Source organism: Cydia fagiglandana, chromosome 8 (genome assembly GCF_963556715.1).
Source record: "Cydia fagiglandana chromosome 8, ilCydFagi1.1, whole genome shotgun sequence".
NCBI classification, from domain to species: Eukaryota; Metazoa; Arthropoda; class Insecta; order Lepidoptera; family Tortricidae; genus Cydia; species Cydia fagiglandana.
Genome location: NC_085939.1, coordinates 1,014,544 through 1,031,747, shown reverse-complemented (window position 1 = coordinate 1,031,747; position 17,204 = coordinate 1,014,544). Strand labels below are relative to the sequence as shown.

Sequence of the window (17,204 nt, the reverse complement as noted above, 5' to 3'; positions counted from 1 at the left end):
ACAGCGAAGTAATTTGCTCTGGCCAGCTATTATGCATGGTAAACTTTATTGACGGCTACTTAGTTTCAGTTGAAAACAAGTGCCGAAGGTTTATTGCACTACATTGTACACAAAAACCAATATTGTAACGGAATTTTTATTTTAAAACGGAAAGTTTCATTTCACGGTATTCTTTTATAAAAGAGTGCAACAAAAATCCTTGAACAATAACAATACTTTCGCTTCGACTGTACTTTCTATTTCTAAGGACATGATTTATTACCCTGTAGTTTAGGCATAAAGTAATACCCTGTGGCCCTTGTGAACAAGTCTCGGGCAGTGCAGGTGTAAAAGGGTGTAAGTTCCACGTAACACTTAATGCCTTTTTAGTGTTCCGTACCCAAAGGGTAAAACGGGACCCTATTACTAAGACTTCGCTGTCCGTCCGTCCGTCCGTCCGTCCGTCTGTCACCAGGCTGTATCTCACGAACCGTGATAGCTAGACAGTTGAAATTTTCACAGATGATGTATTTCTGTTGCCGCTATAACAACAAATACTAAAAACAGAATAAAATGAAGATTTAAATGGGGCTCCCATACAATAAACGTGATTTTTGAGCAAAGTTAAGCAACGTCGGGAGTGGTCAGTACTGGATTGGTCAGTAGTGGATGGGTGACCGTTTATTTTTTTGCTTTTTTTTTGTTTTTTTTTTGCATTATGGTACGGAACCCTTCGTGCGCGAGTCCGACTCGCACTTGCCCGGTTTTTACATCTAAGCTGCGCGAGACATGTACCCTTTTTCACTAGGGCCACAGTTTATTACAATTTCGGGAATTGATAATAGAAATATTTGTTAAAAGGTTTACAAGTAACGTCCGGCCCGGCCTTACAATATCAGTGCCATTTGGGAGAAACCATAAAGGGGTAGAATTTTTTTAAAACAATGGTAAATATAGGTCGCAATTTAGCGCCAACTCTGCAGGTCTATTAAGGTGGCCACTGACGAGCCTTCCAAAAGTCCAAATAGCGTGGCTGCAATCCAAAATCGGTCCGTGAATGTCAAAAACGTAAAATGTTTAATATTAGGATGCCGTCCATTTGGATGAATCCATTGTAACGGCATCCATTTGGAAGGCTCGTCAGTGGCCTGCTTTATGGATGGCTTTATCCACGTGATAAAATAACTGTCACTTTTTAGGATCTCAGGATAGAAAGTGATGGACACTGTTTTATGACGCTATATCGCCTGTAACGTAGACACGAACGACCATTATACCCGTACATAATAAGATAAAAAGATAAAATTTATTAATTTAAAAACCTATGATAATTTGATTTTTACAATGATAATCTAATAACGCTGTCTGTTCTTAAATACATATGTACATATTTGTTTCTAAATCAACTTCCTCGTAGATGAGATAAAATTATATACCTACCAACCAATGAAACATCGTATTAATTATGTTGCTAAAAATAATTTAGTTCCATACTTAAACTAAGTACTTAGTACGTACCTAAATATTGCATCGTAGGTGGGTAAGAGTATGCAGACTTTTCTAGTTCAATGAGCTGGACAATGTTTACCTATATCATCGGATGACAAGCAAAAGTCACTAAGTACTATCCAAAAATTAAGGTAACAATGCACTTTATTACACTTGTAACACGGTTTATTGTCCAATAATTTCAATGGTTTTAGTTGGTGACTTTTGCTTGTCACCCGAGGAAAAATATGGTGGAAAAAACTATTTGTTTATAAATAACGTGTGTCTCACAACATGATCTGTTAAGTTTTGAATTATTTATTTTGGATTCATAAAAGATCAGCGGTACGAAAACGTGACAAAGAATAGCAATGTCAACTATTTATACGAGTAGGCATACCGTAAATATATCGCCTATGGTCTGGTATTAGTAAGTATGGTCAGCAACAATAATAGCGCAGATGACACAACGCACTAAAAGCACCCTGGGTGCGTAGCCAACGTGCCAATCGTTTACGCCCTGTAGCCACAGAATAAATAATAGTGCTAGGTACAGAAGACTCACTCTCTAACAAAGCGCGTCTGTCACGATCAGCACAGATACGGCCGCTAGGTGGCAACAGCGCCTCGCGCGGCTTATGGGAAAACCCCAAAATTGGGGTCGAATGGATGGAGTTTTAGCTACCTGTAGCAAAGCGTCCGTCCGTCCGTCCGTCTGTCACCAGGCTGTATCTCACGAACCGTGGTAGCTAGACAGTTGAAATTTTCACAGATGATGTATTTCTATTGCCGCTATAACAACAAATACTAAAAACAGAATAAAATAAAGATTTAAATGGGGCTCCCATACAACAAACGTGATTTTTGACCAAAGTTAAGCAACGTCGGGAGGGGTCAGTACTTGGATGGGTGACCGTTTTCTTTTTGCTTTTTTTTTTGCATTATGGTACGGAACCCTTCGTGCGCGAGTCTGACTCGCACTTGCCCGGTTTTGTTTTATGTGTATATGTCGGCGGCCGATCATAAGATCAGGCAGATCGTAATGTTCCTGTGTAATGTTTTGACGATAGTCACATTAAACCAATATATAGGTAGGATAGGTTCGTTAGGTTGCTTCAGATGCCCGAAGGGCAAACTGCCCAGAAATAGGAGCCCCGCGTAACAGGGCTCCGTCAACTCAGGGAACGAGTCAAAGATTTTCACGTTTCACGATATGCCTAGGAATTTCACGATATGTCTGATCTTACGATCGGCCGCCGACATATATAAGACTTCAAGTGCAGATGTAGTGCATAATTGTTTTCCTTCGTATTTTCTCAGAAACTTTCGTATTTGTCATGCTACTTCAGTCAACCTCAGTACTTTTTGTACCGAGACTGACTGAAATAGCATGACATATTCGTACGTTTCCGTGAAAAACGATGGCCATTAATGCCCTAAATCTGTAGGTGGGTGGATTTACGTTAGATTTACTACTCTTGATAGAAAATAGAATCAAATATATCAGGGATGGCTCATGGTTACTCATTGACTCATGGCTACCAGGCTCTGGTAGCTCGTCTTATTAGGGTTCTGTACCCAAAGGGTTAAACGGGACCCTATTACTAAGACTCCGCTGTCCGTCCGTCCGTCTGTCACCAGGGTGTATCTCACGAACCGTGATAGCTAGACAGTTGAAATTTTCACAGATGATGATGTATTTCTGTTGCCGCTATAACAACAAATACTAAAAACAGAATAAAATAAAGATTTAAGTGGGGCTCCCATAAAACAAACGTGATTTTTGACCGAAGTTAACCAACGTCGGGCGGGGTCAGTAATTGGATGGGTGACCGTTTTTATAGATAATGGTACGGAACCCTTCGTGTGCGAGTCCGACTCGCACTTGGCCGGTTTTTTTTCAGTGTTTGTGATTTATGCGTAATACCTAATCAGCCTTTAGTACGCACGATGTCCAAACAATTATAGACGTAGTGCATAATTATTTTCCAACGTATTTTCACGGAAACTTACGAACGTGTCTTGCTATTTCAGTCAGTCTCGGTACACAAAGTATTGACATTGGCTGAACTAGCATGACAAATATGAACGTTTCCGAGAAAACACGCTGGAAAACAATTATGCACTACATCTGTAGTATCTGTATATTAGAGTCGGACCAAAAAAAGTCTGCAGCGGATTTGATAGCCCACGCAGTGCAAGTGTCATTTATACGTCATAATTTCATAGAAGTTTGACGTTTAAAATAACACTTTCACTGCGTGGACTGTCAAATCCGCTGCAGACTATTCTTGGTCGAACTCTAACATTGAGCATTGCATTCTTTTTGATTACGAGAGTACTTACACCTTTAATGGAGCTACCAATTTTTATTGAAGGTCACAATGCAAATTTATAAAGCATTGTTTACTAATTATTTGTATTACCATTGACCTTGACCTAAAAAATAATGTTGTCATGATTATAATAATTGATTGGCTTGACGCCTAAATATCCTGGCTACGCCTAAAGTGGCTAGAGGTTTGTTAGAGAAAGAAAGTCGAAGTCAAATAATTGAACGGATGTTACAAAAACAGCATAAAGTGCTTAGAGCGGTTGACACTTTTTTAAGAACATTGTTAATCGTTTCAGGTGTCAACCAGTGCAGTGTAGCCAGTTATGTTGTTTTTGTAAACATCCCTTCAATTTATTTGCATGCAAATATACTATAAAATATAATTTACATTTAGGTACAGTCGCAATCAGATATATCGGAGCGACCGAGGTGCTGAAAAATATCTGAACACGCACTCTAGTGCCTTGACAATAGAGGCGTGTTCATATAAGATTTATTATTTACAAACCCACTTGATCAGTCATAGTTTGATTCAGTAATAAAATAAAAGTTTAGTTCCATACTTAAACTAAGTACTTACTCAGTACGTACCTAAATATTGCATCGTAGGTAGGTAAGAGTATGCAGAGTTTTCTAGTTCGTTCAATGAGCTGGACGATGTTTACCTATATCATCGGATGACAAGCAAAAGTCACTAAGTACTATCAAAAAATTAAAGTAACAATGCACTTTATTACACTTGTAACACGGTTTATTGTCCAATAATTTCAATGGTGTTAGTTAGTGACTTTTGCTTGTCACCCGACTCTACTCCCCCCTGCCCTACTCACTTGTTAGGTAAATATGTTTCGAGGTCTAGTCAAAGGTCCCACAACGTCGCTTACATAAGGACGAAATTTGCTTGTATCTTTATACGAATAACCTGTCAAGGCGTCTCTATGGCAAGCGACAACGTTGGCCTATTTCCTTGGACACGAATACATATAATGTATAGTGTATTCGGGTAATACCGAATGTCGGATTATTCCGAAAATCAGATGAAAATCACCCTAAATTCCATCATAATAAAAGTCTCTTTTCGGAATTATCCGACAGTTTTCGACATTCGGAATTACCCGAGTAAACCTTAATACGTACCAAGTAAAAAGGCATTGGTAGGTGTGTCTTTTCACTAAGAAGGAAACACTTTTTACAAAAACTCAAAAACGGCTTAACCGATGATTGGGGAAGACCCCTATTCGTTTTGAAAAATCTATCTAACGACACCTAATGGTGGGTCAAAATAAAAACATCTCCACTTTACACGCTAACTATACCTATTAATAGGAAATGTACCTATAGTCAGACCGTAAAAAGTCTGCAGCGATTTTCATAGCCCACACAGTCATTTTAAACGTCAAACTTCTATGAAATTATGACGTATACATAACACTCTCACTGCGTGGGCTATCAAATCCGCTGCAGACTTTGTTTGGTGCGACTATACATAGAAAAGTGTGTCAACACAATTACCTTGGTAGGTATCTTGATCAGCGACGTGTACGCTACACATTGAGGTTGCCATAGCAACTGCAAGTAAACACTGCCTTTATTACACGGACCTAGAAAATACTTGAATCACTAGGCCTAATTACACTAATCAATTAATATTTTTAGGGTTCCGTAGTCAACTAGGAACCCTTAATAGTTTCGCCATGTTCGTATTGTTCGTTCGTCTGTCCGTCCGAGGATTTGCTCAATGCTCGGTGATCGTTAGTGATAGAAAGCTGCTAATAGGCTTTATTATCTATATATATAAATGCAAGTGTCCTGACTGACTGACTGACTGACTGACTGACTGACTGACTGATTCATCAACGCAGAGCCGAAACTATAAAAGCCAGAAAGTTGAAATTTGCACACCAGATTGCATTTATAAAGTGTACAAGAGATAAGAAGCGATTTTGAAAAATTCAACTCCTAAGGGGGTTAAAAAGGGGATGAAAGTTTGTATGGGGTTAAAGTTTTCTTTTAAGCTAGGAATTTGAAACTTCGTAAAAAGATATATTAATAAAATACAAGAAAAGTAATTTCAGCGTTTTTGAAAATTCCTCCCCTAAAGTGGTGAAAAAGGGGTTGAAAGTTTGTATGGATATCAAAAAAAATTTCAAGTGGTGGACTTGAATCTTTGTATTTAGGGATATTATTAGAAGACAGGAAAAGTAATTTCAGCGTTTTGTAAAATTCATCCCCTAACAGGGTTAAAAAGGGGTTGAAAATTTTAATCCATTACAAATGCTTTGAAACTTCGTAGAAAGGCATAATAGCCGATTACAAAAAAAAGCGATTGCAACGTTTTTGGAAATTCAACCCCTAAGGGGGTTAAAAAGGGGATGAAAGTTCGTCTTCGGATGCAAATTTTATTTTAAGTTAGGAACTTGAAACTTTGTAAAAAAGTATCAAATTCAAAGACAAGAAAACTAATTTCAGCGTTTTAGAAAATTCATCCCCCAAGGTGGTGAAAAAGGGGTTGAAAGTTTGTATGGATATCAAAAAATTTTTCGAGCGCGGGACTTGAATCTTTGTATTTGGGGATATTATTAGAAGACAATAAAAGTAATTTCAGCGTTTTGTAAAATTCATCCCCTAACAGGGTTAAAAAGGGGATGAAAGTTTGTATGGGGTTAAAGTTTTCTTTTGAGCTACGAATTTGAAACTTCGTTAAAAGATATATTATTAAAATAAAGGAAAACTAATTTCAGCGTTTTTGAAAATTCAACCCCTAAGGTGGTGAAAAAGGGGTTGAAAGTTTGTATGGATATCAAACATTTTTTCGAGTGTGGGACTTGAATCTTTGTATTTAGGGATATTATTAGAAGACAGGAAAAGTAATTTCAGCGTTTTGTAAAATTCATCCCCTGACAGGGTTAAAAAGGGGTTGAAAGTTTGAATCCATTACAAATGGTTTTGAAACTTCTTAGAAACGCATAATAGCCGATTACAAAAAAAAAGTGATTGCAACGTTTTTGGAATTTCAACCCCTAAGGGGGTTAAAAAGGGGATTGAAGTTCGTCTGCGGGTGCAAATTTTATTTTAAGCAAGGAACTTGAAACTTTGTAAAAACGTTTTAAATTAAAATACAAGAAAACTCATTTCAGCGTTTTTGAAAATTCAACCCCTAAGGTGGTGAAAAAGGGGTTGAAAGTTTGTATGGATATCAAACATTTTTTCGAGTGTGGGACTTGAATCTTTGTTTTGAGGGATATTATTAGAAGACAGGAAAAGTAATTTCAGCGTTTTGTAAAATTCATCCCCTGACAGGGTTAAAAAGGGGTTGAAAGTTTGAATCCATTACAAATGGTTTTGAAACTTCTTAGAAACGCATAATAGCCGATTACAAAAAAAAAAGTGATTGCAACGTTTTTGGAATTTCAACCTCTAAGGGGGTTAAAAAGGGGATGGAAGTTCGTCTGCGGGTGCAAATTTTATTTTAAGCAAGGAACTTGAAACTTTGTAAAAACGTTTTAAATTAAAATACAAGAAAACTCACTTCAGCGTTTTTGAAAATTCATCTCCTAAGGTGGTGAAAAAGGAGTTGAAAGTTTGTATGGATATCAAATTTTTTTTCGAGCGCGGGACTTGATTCTTTTGTATTTGGGGATACTATTAGAAGACAATAAAAGTAATTTCAGCGTTTTGTAAAATTCATCCCCTAACAGGGTTAAAATGGGTTTCAAAGTTTAAATCCATTACAAATGCTTTGAAAATTCTTAGAAAGGCATAATAGCCGATTACAAAAAAAAGTAATTGCAACGTTCTTGGAAATTCAACCCCTAATAAGGGGGTTAAAAAGGGGATGAAAGTTCGTCTTCAGGTGCAAATTTTATTTGAAGCTAGGAACTTGAAACTTTGTAAAAAGTTATTATATTAAAATACAAGACAACTAATTTCAGCGTTTTTGAAAATTCATCCCCTATGGTGGTGAAAACGGGGTTGAATGTTTGTATGGATATCATGCATTTTTTCGAGCGCGGGATTTGAATCTTTGTATTTGGGTATATTATTAGAAGACAATAAAAGTGATTTCAGCGATTTGTAAAATTCATCCCCTAGCAGGGTTAAAATGGGGTTCAAAGTTTGAATCCATTACAAATGCTTTGAATCTTCTTAGAAATACATATAAGCCGATTACAAAAAAAGTAATTGCAACGTTTTTGGAAATTCAAGCCCTAAGGGGGTTAGAAAGGGGATGAAAGTTCGTCTTGGGGTGTAAATTTAATTTTAAGCTAGGAACTTGAACTTTTTGCAAAAAAAGGTATTAAATTAAAAAACGTGAAAACTAATTCAAGCATTTTTGAAAATCATCCCCCAAGGTGGTGAGAAAGGGGTTGAAAGTTTGTATGGAGATCAGATATTTTGTGAGTGCCGAACTTGAATCTTTGTATAAGGGCTTAGGTACCTATTATGACAATACAAAAAAAGTAATTTCAGCAACCAACATCAAAATCCACTTGACTTAAAACTTCATACAACTTGCTAAAAAAGAAAAGTACTTAATTTCAACATTGCTGGATATGAAAATTATAGGTACTAAAGATGTAAAATGTTGAAGATAAGATTCCACGCGGACGAAGTCACGGGCAACAGCTAGTTCTAATATAAATCAATCATGCCAACAAAGTGGTCAAATAAAAATTTATGGTACCTACCTGAGTAGGGGTACTTGTAAAGTGGGGAGGTTTTTTCGCTTCAACCCTATGGTGTGGGGTGTCGTTAGATAGGTCTTTCAAAAGAAGTAGGGGTCTTAATTACTTAACCATTTTTTGATAAAATAAATAATTTCGTAAATAATCACAGGTCACATTAAAAAAAATTACCCCCCCATGTACTTAACTTTTGAACCATGGCTCCAACAAATATGAAAAATAAACGTTAAAGTAGAGCTTAATAAAATAAAACATTAAATGAAAATATAGCAAATATGGTCAGTGAAGCGGCTTTTGAGTTATCTCCAAAAGTCATACCTTCTTAGTAAAAGGATGTTCAAAGCGCTGCGAAGATACATTAAACCGCAGAGATATTAAAACTGACCCACCTGAAAAAAGTTTTTATGCAGGGGCGTCAGTTATCAATGTCAAACATGTGCAATGTGGAATTGTGCATAATAGTGCACGTAATAGTTAACGGCCCTTTTCATTTGTCAGGAGCACATCATCATCATCATCATCACCATCATGTATACATACATACATACATCACTGGCCCAGTGACCCAAAAAGGATCTTGGCCTCTGACACAAGAGAGCGCCACTCTGCCCTATTCTGCGCCACTTCGCGCCAGTTGGGTATTCCGAGGGCGGACAGGTCTTTTTGGGCTTCATGTATAATACTTACTATTAGTAACCCCCGTTCAAGGCATTCTATTGTGACGGACGGGTAACTACGGAACCCTACACTGAGAATGGTCTGATATGCTCTTGGCCGGTTTTTGGTATGTATGAAGAGGACTACGCAATTGGGTAGGTAAAGTTTTTTGAAGATAGGCAAATTATATTTTTTCCCGATAGTATTCATTATAGCGATCACGGAAATGCAGCTCTTTTATTTTTATATCATTTTATTGATTAAATATAATTTTTTAAATGATCGATATGACGTTTGTGAGGTGAAATGGCAGATTCCAGTAATTAATTCCTTGGCGCGTAGTAAATGGGACGGGATAGAAAAAAAAACGATGTCAACTGTCAGTGTCATTCTTGAAAAATAACTTGCAAATAATTGGAAAATAATGGTCGGATGAAACATTTGTGTTTTCTTGTAATTGGATGTCGGTGTGATTTCTAGAATAAGTATTTTTAACGTCCCTAGCACGATCAACACGGATATTTTGATAATGTAATGATAACGATTGCTTTCGACTACTTGGCACTGCTTCTTGGAGAACATTTTCATTAACGCCTCCACCACGACTCTTGGACTGCTACACGAGTCATTTTGGATCTCAGTATCAACACAATAGATGGAGACGATCCCGGAAACGTTCGAATGGAAATAGAATATTACAGAGATGAACTCAAAGTGCGTCGTACCGTCTTGTAGGAAGTACAGATACGTTACTTTCCAAATTCAGCGTATTTCAGCACACCAAAGTCTTTAACAGCGATTCGGTGCCAAGCTTTGAAGATATATTGGCCAAAATGGTAACTTATACGTTTGTGAGGACTATATAAACGTGATTGTTGTATTATACATACATAATGATTAAGATTGTAATAGTCTTATAACTACATAGGTCGTTATTGGCTATTATATATGGGCTCGGCAAGGTGTTCACAATATCTGAACACGCACGCCCTGATAATAGAGGCGTGTTCAGATATTTATGAGCACCCTAGCTGCACCAATATATCTGATGGCGACTGTACTTTAGAAAACTTATAATATAAATTCTTCTATCTGTGAGTACCTGTAATTGGCTTTCTATTGTTACCTAAATCTATATAATGTTTTTGCAGCTGTTGGTACTCCTTACAAAATAAAATAAAATAAAAATAAAATAAATCCAAAATAATATAATATAAATCCAGTAAATTTCGTTTCGTTTTATTTTAAAATCCACAAATTATTATCCGTAAGCATTAACATTACAACAGTATATAGAATCACGCTGTGTGGCGTGCCCTCGAAGAGAGTTGAGCGGTTCAAATATGGTCAATATGGATAAGTATGTCTGTAGGGTAAATGTGCTTCACGTTGGGGCCTGTTTACATATTGATTAGTGTTGATTGCGGGTTTAATACATTTGCCACTATACACAAGTAGCAAGTGTATCAACTCGCAAAAATACTACATTTTTGCTTCCATTGAGGTATAAATAGTAAGCACTATTCTCAAATTATGTGAGGAAATAAAACAAATTCAATTTAGTAAAGCGTATTTAATAGGGGTAAAGTGACGCGAATACAATTAAAAAAACAACGCATATTCTTAGTTTATATTAAATGTAGATGGCTTTTTAGTTTTCACTTGGTCACAGAAATACGCTAAAAACCACATTCAGAGTAGGTGTTTCTTGCGTTTTGGCTGTCCTTCTTGTGTCCTTCCACAGCATGAGCATGTCGTAAGTCCTGTTGTATTTGTCCCAGGACTTAGCAGGAAGCTAGTTATTCATTATTAAGTTTGCTTCTGCTTTCAAATGAGGCGGTGCATGCCGTCTATTCCAGGTCGTTTTCGTCACTTGAACTCATTTTGTTTATTACGAGTATTAAAATAACAAGCGGTAACTTATTGAGTATTGCACAACGAATAAACTTTGCCGCCTTTTATTTGCATATTTTTTTTAAATTATATTACCATAGATGGCATAGATACAAAGCATACGGTACGCGCATGCGTCAATCCGCGCGCACCGCGCAGCGCCCTTTCGCGGTGCTAAAGCGGTATCCAGACGGGACTGATCAAATCGGTCGATCTGATCAGAAATGAAATTGGCGTCAATCTCCAATTTTAGATTTATGGTGATATTAGACCCATTTAAGTTGAAAAAATGCCCCATAACGAAAATACTAGCCTCACAAATTGGTGTTCTTGTGTCCGCACCTCATTTTATTGGTCATTATCGGCGGTTGAATTCGGCGAGCCAAATTGGCGTTTGCGTCCATACGTCCCGATTCGATCGGGCAATTTAATCAGATTGGCGAAAAATTGACTAATCTGGATACGCCTTAAGCAACATCGAGTTCACGATAATTTGACATATAAACTTGGTCAAGCAGATCTTGTCAGTAGAAAAAGGCGGCAAATTTGAAAAATGTAGGCGCGAAGGGATAGTGGCTCATAGAAAATTTGAATTTCGCGCCTTTTTCTACTGACAAGATTTGCTTGACCATCTATAATAATAATAGATTTTTAGCATAAGTTGCATTTCATAAAACTTAACCCAAATCATTTGTACATTTTCAAGTCAAAGATAAAGACATGTTGGTTTTAAAATTTTAATAAGTATAGACCATAACATTGTCATGATCTTGTAACATTGTTAAAATAAGAGTCTCCCATTTTCATTTTATTGCATTTTTTATAAAATGTCTTTAGATTCTCGGGATATCTTGGTCCTAATTCGATTGCTCTTTTTTATGGAAATAATTATATCCTTCAGATTCACAGGATGCTCGGAGAGGCTTAGCCGAATAACACTGCAAGGAAGTATGTCATGGCTCAATGGTTCTAATTAGCCATCAGTATAATACCGCCAATGAATGTTTACATCCACCTGAAAATAAGAACAACATTCATAAAATGAGGATAACCACACAAAACTAACAGATGGTTGAAATTGTTAGAAAAAATTAGACCGATTTCTTGTTTACGAACTTAACAGCTCATGGCAATTTAATAATAAAAATCAAAACACAAGTGAAGAAAGTTTTATGTACCTATGTATTTCACGGATACGTACTCCTGTACGGCCATTGCTCCTCTAATTCAACGGCATTGTGCCTATCACTGTTATGATAATAATTTCAAATTTGTAGAATCTGCTCGCAATCTCGTATGAACTCGCTTATTTTTCTTGCAAAACTCTGTCCAAGGGTCAGCGTAGGGGCCGTCGTGTAGGGGTGGGGAAGAAAACGTTGTCCAATAATTTATGCAGTGCCAAGTTATCGAAAGTAAATTCAATCTTTGTCCAAATACGCGCAGATGTCGTGGGGAATCAGAAGTCCGTGGGTCGTGCTGAGGTCGCCGAAAATCTCAATGATAACATTAATAGCAATTCGCAAGGTAACATGAGGCTTGTCCGTTATTTTTCGGGAATGAGAGCTAAGTGACACTGACAGTTGACATCGTTTTTTTTTCTATCCCGTCCCATTTACTACGCGCCAAGGAATTAATTACTGGAATCTGCCATTTCACCTCACAAACGTCATATTGATCATTTAAAAAATTATATTTAATCAATAAAATGATATAAAAATAAAAGAGCTGCATTTCCGTGATCGCTATAATGAATACTATCGGGAAAAAATATAATTTGCCTATCTTCAAAAAACTTTACCTACCCAATTGTGCTTAGCATCCACATTTTTATGTCAGTAGTGACGCGGCACTTTCAGTTCTAAACGTACTGTGAATCCAGACTTTCGTAGTCAACAAATCATTTTAAGTCTTAGTTATTCAAATAAACTATTTATTTATACTATATTATTGTTATACGCAATATACGTATTCTACAAGTCCATTTAAAATATATATAAGCATCTGGTTTTAGTATGGGTTATATTTGTGATCTAGTTCTAAATTTTCTGCACAACTATTTGCCTCTGAACACTATATTATGTATTCGTGCCATTTTTGGCCATTATTACAGTTATACCTCTAATAAGTTATACTTGACTACCCTAAAAATATATTGCTGTGTTCTATCCTTCATTATTCCATTGATATTACATTATTTTGGAAACATGAAATTTGGTGCACTTTGGATATTACTTTTTGAGTATTTCATCAGTATTTGGATAACTCTTATAGTAGAAAACGATTGTTTTATAAAATATCTTGCTTCTATCAAACTTGCAGATCGAACCCTCGAACTCCCTTCGAATTTAGAAAGCTTCCGGCTATACGTCATCTTCTTTGTAATGGCTCTTATGAGAACTTGTATCAGTCTTATCGCTTTGGAACATATTTTTACTAGCCCTCTAGTATATTTGATGTATACCTTCATTTATATCTCTATGGATTTCAGTCAACATATTAGAATTTCTATATTTGACATTTTGTATGAAAGAATGTTAAAACTTCGAAATTATTTTGAGGGTATCTTTATTCGGCCGCCTGGTGATTACACAAATATGACAACTGATTTAAAAAGAGGATTATTAGCTTATAAGCAGCTTGTCGATAGCGTTAAGCTTCTGGATAAATTACAAGCAACGGTATGTCACAGTACAGTGATTTATGCATTTATTGTATAATAAGTGTTGTAAAATGAATATAAAACTAAAATTAGCTACAGTTAAGATAACTAAAGCTAAAAAAAATTAAAATACCTATCAAAATTTTGCGCCCTTGGTAGGGTGCCCATCACGCAGGCAGCGTTCCCGCGCTGGCCAATCTTTGCGCGAGAAAGCTGCCTGCTGCGCGAGGGTCACCTGTGGCCTGCCTTAGGCGTTTGCTGAGTACAGTTATGTATACATATATGGTGCAACATTTCGCTCGACCTTAATTTATACAAGATTTTTTTTATTACAATATATTGCACAAACACAGGAAAAATTTACAAATGGCGGACATAATGCCTAAAGGGCAGGTATTCTCTACCAGTCAACCATTGGGTCAAACAGAGACAAATGTTGGAGCATGAGATATTTCATACTACTTTAGGGCCCTCCCACATCTAGCGTCTTTCGAGCGTCGGCGTCTACAACTGTATGGCCGCGCTCGAAAGACGCTAGATGTGGGGGTGGGCCTTAATAGAAGCGAGGGTCACTCGCGTGTCTGTCCGTCTGCCACATTAAATTTGCTCCGAAACTATCTAACTGATTATATATTTGAAATTTGATACCTACACAACATATTGTGTAAGTTGGTGACCATAGACGGACGAGTAATTTAGGTACATAAATGTGGCGGCCATTTTCGGGGGATAAACAAGAGAATTTAATCAGAAAACTAAAACTGTTTTTTGATCGATTTTGTCATAAAAGTCACTAAGACGATATACCTACTAATATTTCTTTTTGTCTTCAATGTAGGTATCTACCTATATAAGATGTCGTTCGTTACCGAATTTATTACCTTTATACAAGCTGGCTCAAAAATATCTGAATTTCCATTGCCAGGGAGGTTTTGGGATTATATTGAGCAACTTTTGCTATGGGATCAGCCCCGAAAGAGCGAAAAAAAATTGACTGTTTCATAGATTTTGGCTGGTCCATTATCTATGGGAGGGTAATTTTTTTTCGCGATTTCGGGGTTGGTCCCATAGTAAAAGTTGCTCAGTATAATTCCAAAAGTTCCAAAACCTCCCTGGCCACGGGAATGCCGTTATTTTTTAGCCACCGTGTATATTCTTCTGTTTTTCAGTACTTAGTAGTCCTGGTGGTGCGTTTCTTAAACTGTATCTTACGCCTTCATGAAATTATTTTATTACAATCCGATTCTGAGCGGGTATGAATTTTAATAATTTTATTTCTCCGTTTTATTATTAAACAGAGAGGTACCTTTCACTTAAATAGTTATAAATGTTTCAGATCCATTGGAGGGTTTATGTATACGATACAATATCCGCAGGGGTGCTAGTTTCTGCTCCGGCTGTCTTAATAGAATTGATCCACATGGAAGTTGATCATATTTCATTGATATTGAGAATCCAGTATTCCAAATGTAACGGTAAACATGTACCTTTACTAATTAACTATTTGTTTTGCCTTATGTATTACTCCCAATTATCAATTTTAGGGTGTAAGTAGATAGGTAGGTAAGAATAAGATTTTACATCATGATAATCAAACATCATGATAAATATTACCTATTTTCAATTTTCTGCACAATGAAATATGATGATGTGAGATGATATGACGCTCATGATAACATAATGGTATCCTTTAGTATAGGTACCTATCCTATAACGATAAAAGATACCACATATTTTATTCCATGATTATGTCATTAGCCACCAAAAAGGACCTGAGATATATGTAGTAACATCGCCCATAATGTAGTTAACATTGTCCATCGGTGGACCTTATTACAAAAGGCATACCGATGCCTATGTCCACCGATGGACAGTTAAGATTGTTGCTGATTGTACACCAACGATGGTAAATACCGGGTGTGGCCTGTAATATGAGCAAAAAATTAAACTGTAGGCTGTACTCCTCATACTGAACAACATTTGTTCAGTGACTTTTAAAAATAACTTGTGGTTTGATTTTTAATACACTTTAAAGTTTATTCTAAGACGCCATGTATTGCGAATTTTGTTATGATTAAGTCGTGACAAGCAACGCTAATCACAATGATATGGCGTGGCGATGGCGTCCATTGAAGATAATATTTATTTTGTATGAAAAATAGGGAGTCTAAATACTTCATTATTTTTAAAAGTTGTTGAACTTTGTGTCACCGTTCGAGGAGTACAATCTATGTTTTAATTATTTACTCGTGTTACAGGCCACACCCGGTATAATATTATACGTGTAAATTATTTGAATTATTTGTGGGAGGGTAAATCACTAACTCCTAAATAAACCAAAAGACAATGTAGGTAATTTAAGTGGTCAAGTATGTACCTACCTAATGGATTTTACTTTTCAGATCTCAATCTCCGAGCCGCAATTTCAAATGGCATTCGTTTTCTAAAGCTGCGGCCGTTTAAGTTCTACATCTGGCGCGTCATACCGGTCGACAGCTCGCTGCCGATCAAATTCATCGCTCTTCTATTCACTTACAGTTTAATAATTTTACAGGTGAACAAAATCCTTTAACCTCTAGCCGCCCATACGTCAAACCTTGCCAAGCAAAATGAAATTTTATTTTGTTAACACAAAGTTCAAATTAGAATGGAACAGGAGACCTTTTTATAGGTCTCTGGGCGGCTAGAAGTTGTATTGTTTGAAACTCAATAATTCTAACAGGTAGGTAGGTAGATTAGGTAAATCGGTATATATATTTTTTTACCAAATTGCTATTTATTCTCAAGAATGCATGTTTTTTGGATATTCGAATTTTAAGCACTTTTTGTCTTAAATATTTTAATTGAATTAATCTTTGTCATTGCAAATGGGATGCAGAGTTAGCCTGGTCCGACTCTAGGTATTATTGGAGGTTGCTTATGTGTATGCTGGCACATTAGTAATACTATTACGACATGATGATGATGATGATTTTGACGACCGGTCTGGCCTAGTGGGTAGTGACCCTGCCTATGAAGCCGATGGTCCCGGGTTCGAATCCTGGTAAGGGCATTTATTTGTATGATGATACAGATATTTGTTCCTGAGTCATGGCTATATTCTATGTATTTAAGTATTTATATATTACATATATCGTTGTCTAAGTACCCACAACACAAGCCTTCTTGAGCTTACCGTGGGGCTTAGTCAATTTGTGTAAAAATGTCCTCTAATATTTATTTTATTTATTTTTTATTTATTTATTTTACATAATAGGTATACTATATGAATCCTATTTAAATTTGTATAGTATCGGTTTGTTTATATTTTTGTGCAGCTATCTGGTGTGACTTGCAGTATATTATTCGCCACGTAAACTTGTGTTTTATTTATCACAGATAAATTTCTTAATACCCAAGTTCTTTTGATAGGTATTCCAAGGATATGTCTGTACATATATGTTGTAGACCCACCCTGGCTGTTTTATTAACGTTATACATATACTAGTATAACATCGTGTGACAAGGA

At 36.4% G+C, this 17,204-nt stretch overlaps 1 protein-coding gene across 2 annotated transcripts in view; it reads left to right on the top strand.

The window, feature by feature from the left end:
* LOC134666437 (uncharacterized) overlaps positions 1-16,363 on the top strand; it is a 30,625-nt gene extending 14,262 nt beyond the window's left edge. The window contains exons 1-4 of one of the 2 annotated variants that reach the window (XM_063523597.1): positions 13,050-13,715; positions 14,866-14,949; positions 15,033-15,171; positions 16,099-16,363. In XM_063523597.1, coding sequence (XP_063379667.1) covers positions 13,050-13,715; positions 14,866-14,949; positions 15,033-15,171; positions 16,099-16,268 — 1,059 coding nt within the window. In that variant the 3' untranslated portion in view covers positions 16,269-16,363. Of the gene's footprint in view, positions 1-13,049; positions 13,716-14,865; positions 14,950-15,032; positions 15,172-16,098 lie in introns of those variants that run through there. The other variant, XR_010098504.1, reaches the window with a different exon arrangement.
* The last annotated feature ends 841 nt before the right edge of the window (positions 16,364-17,204 follow it).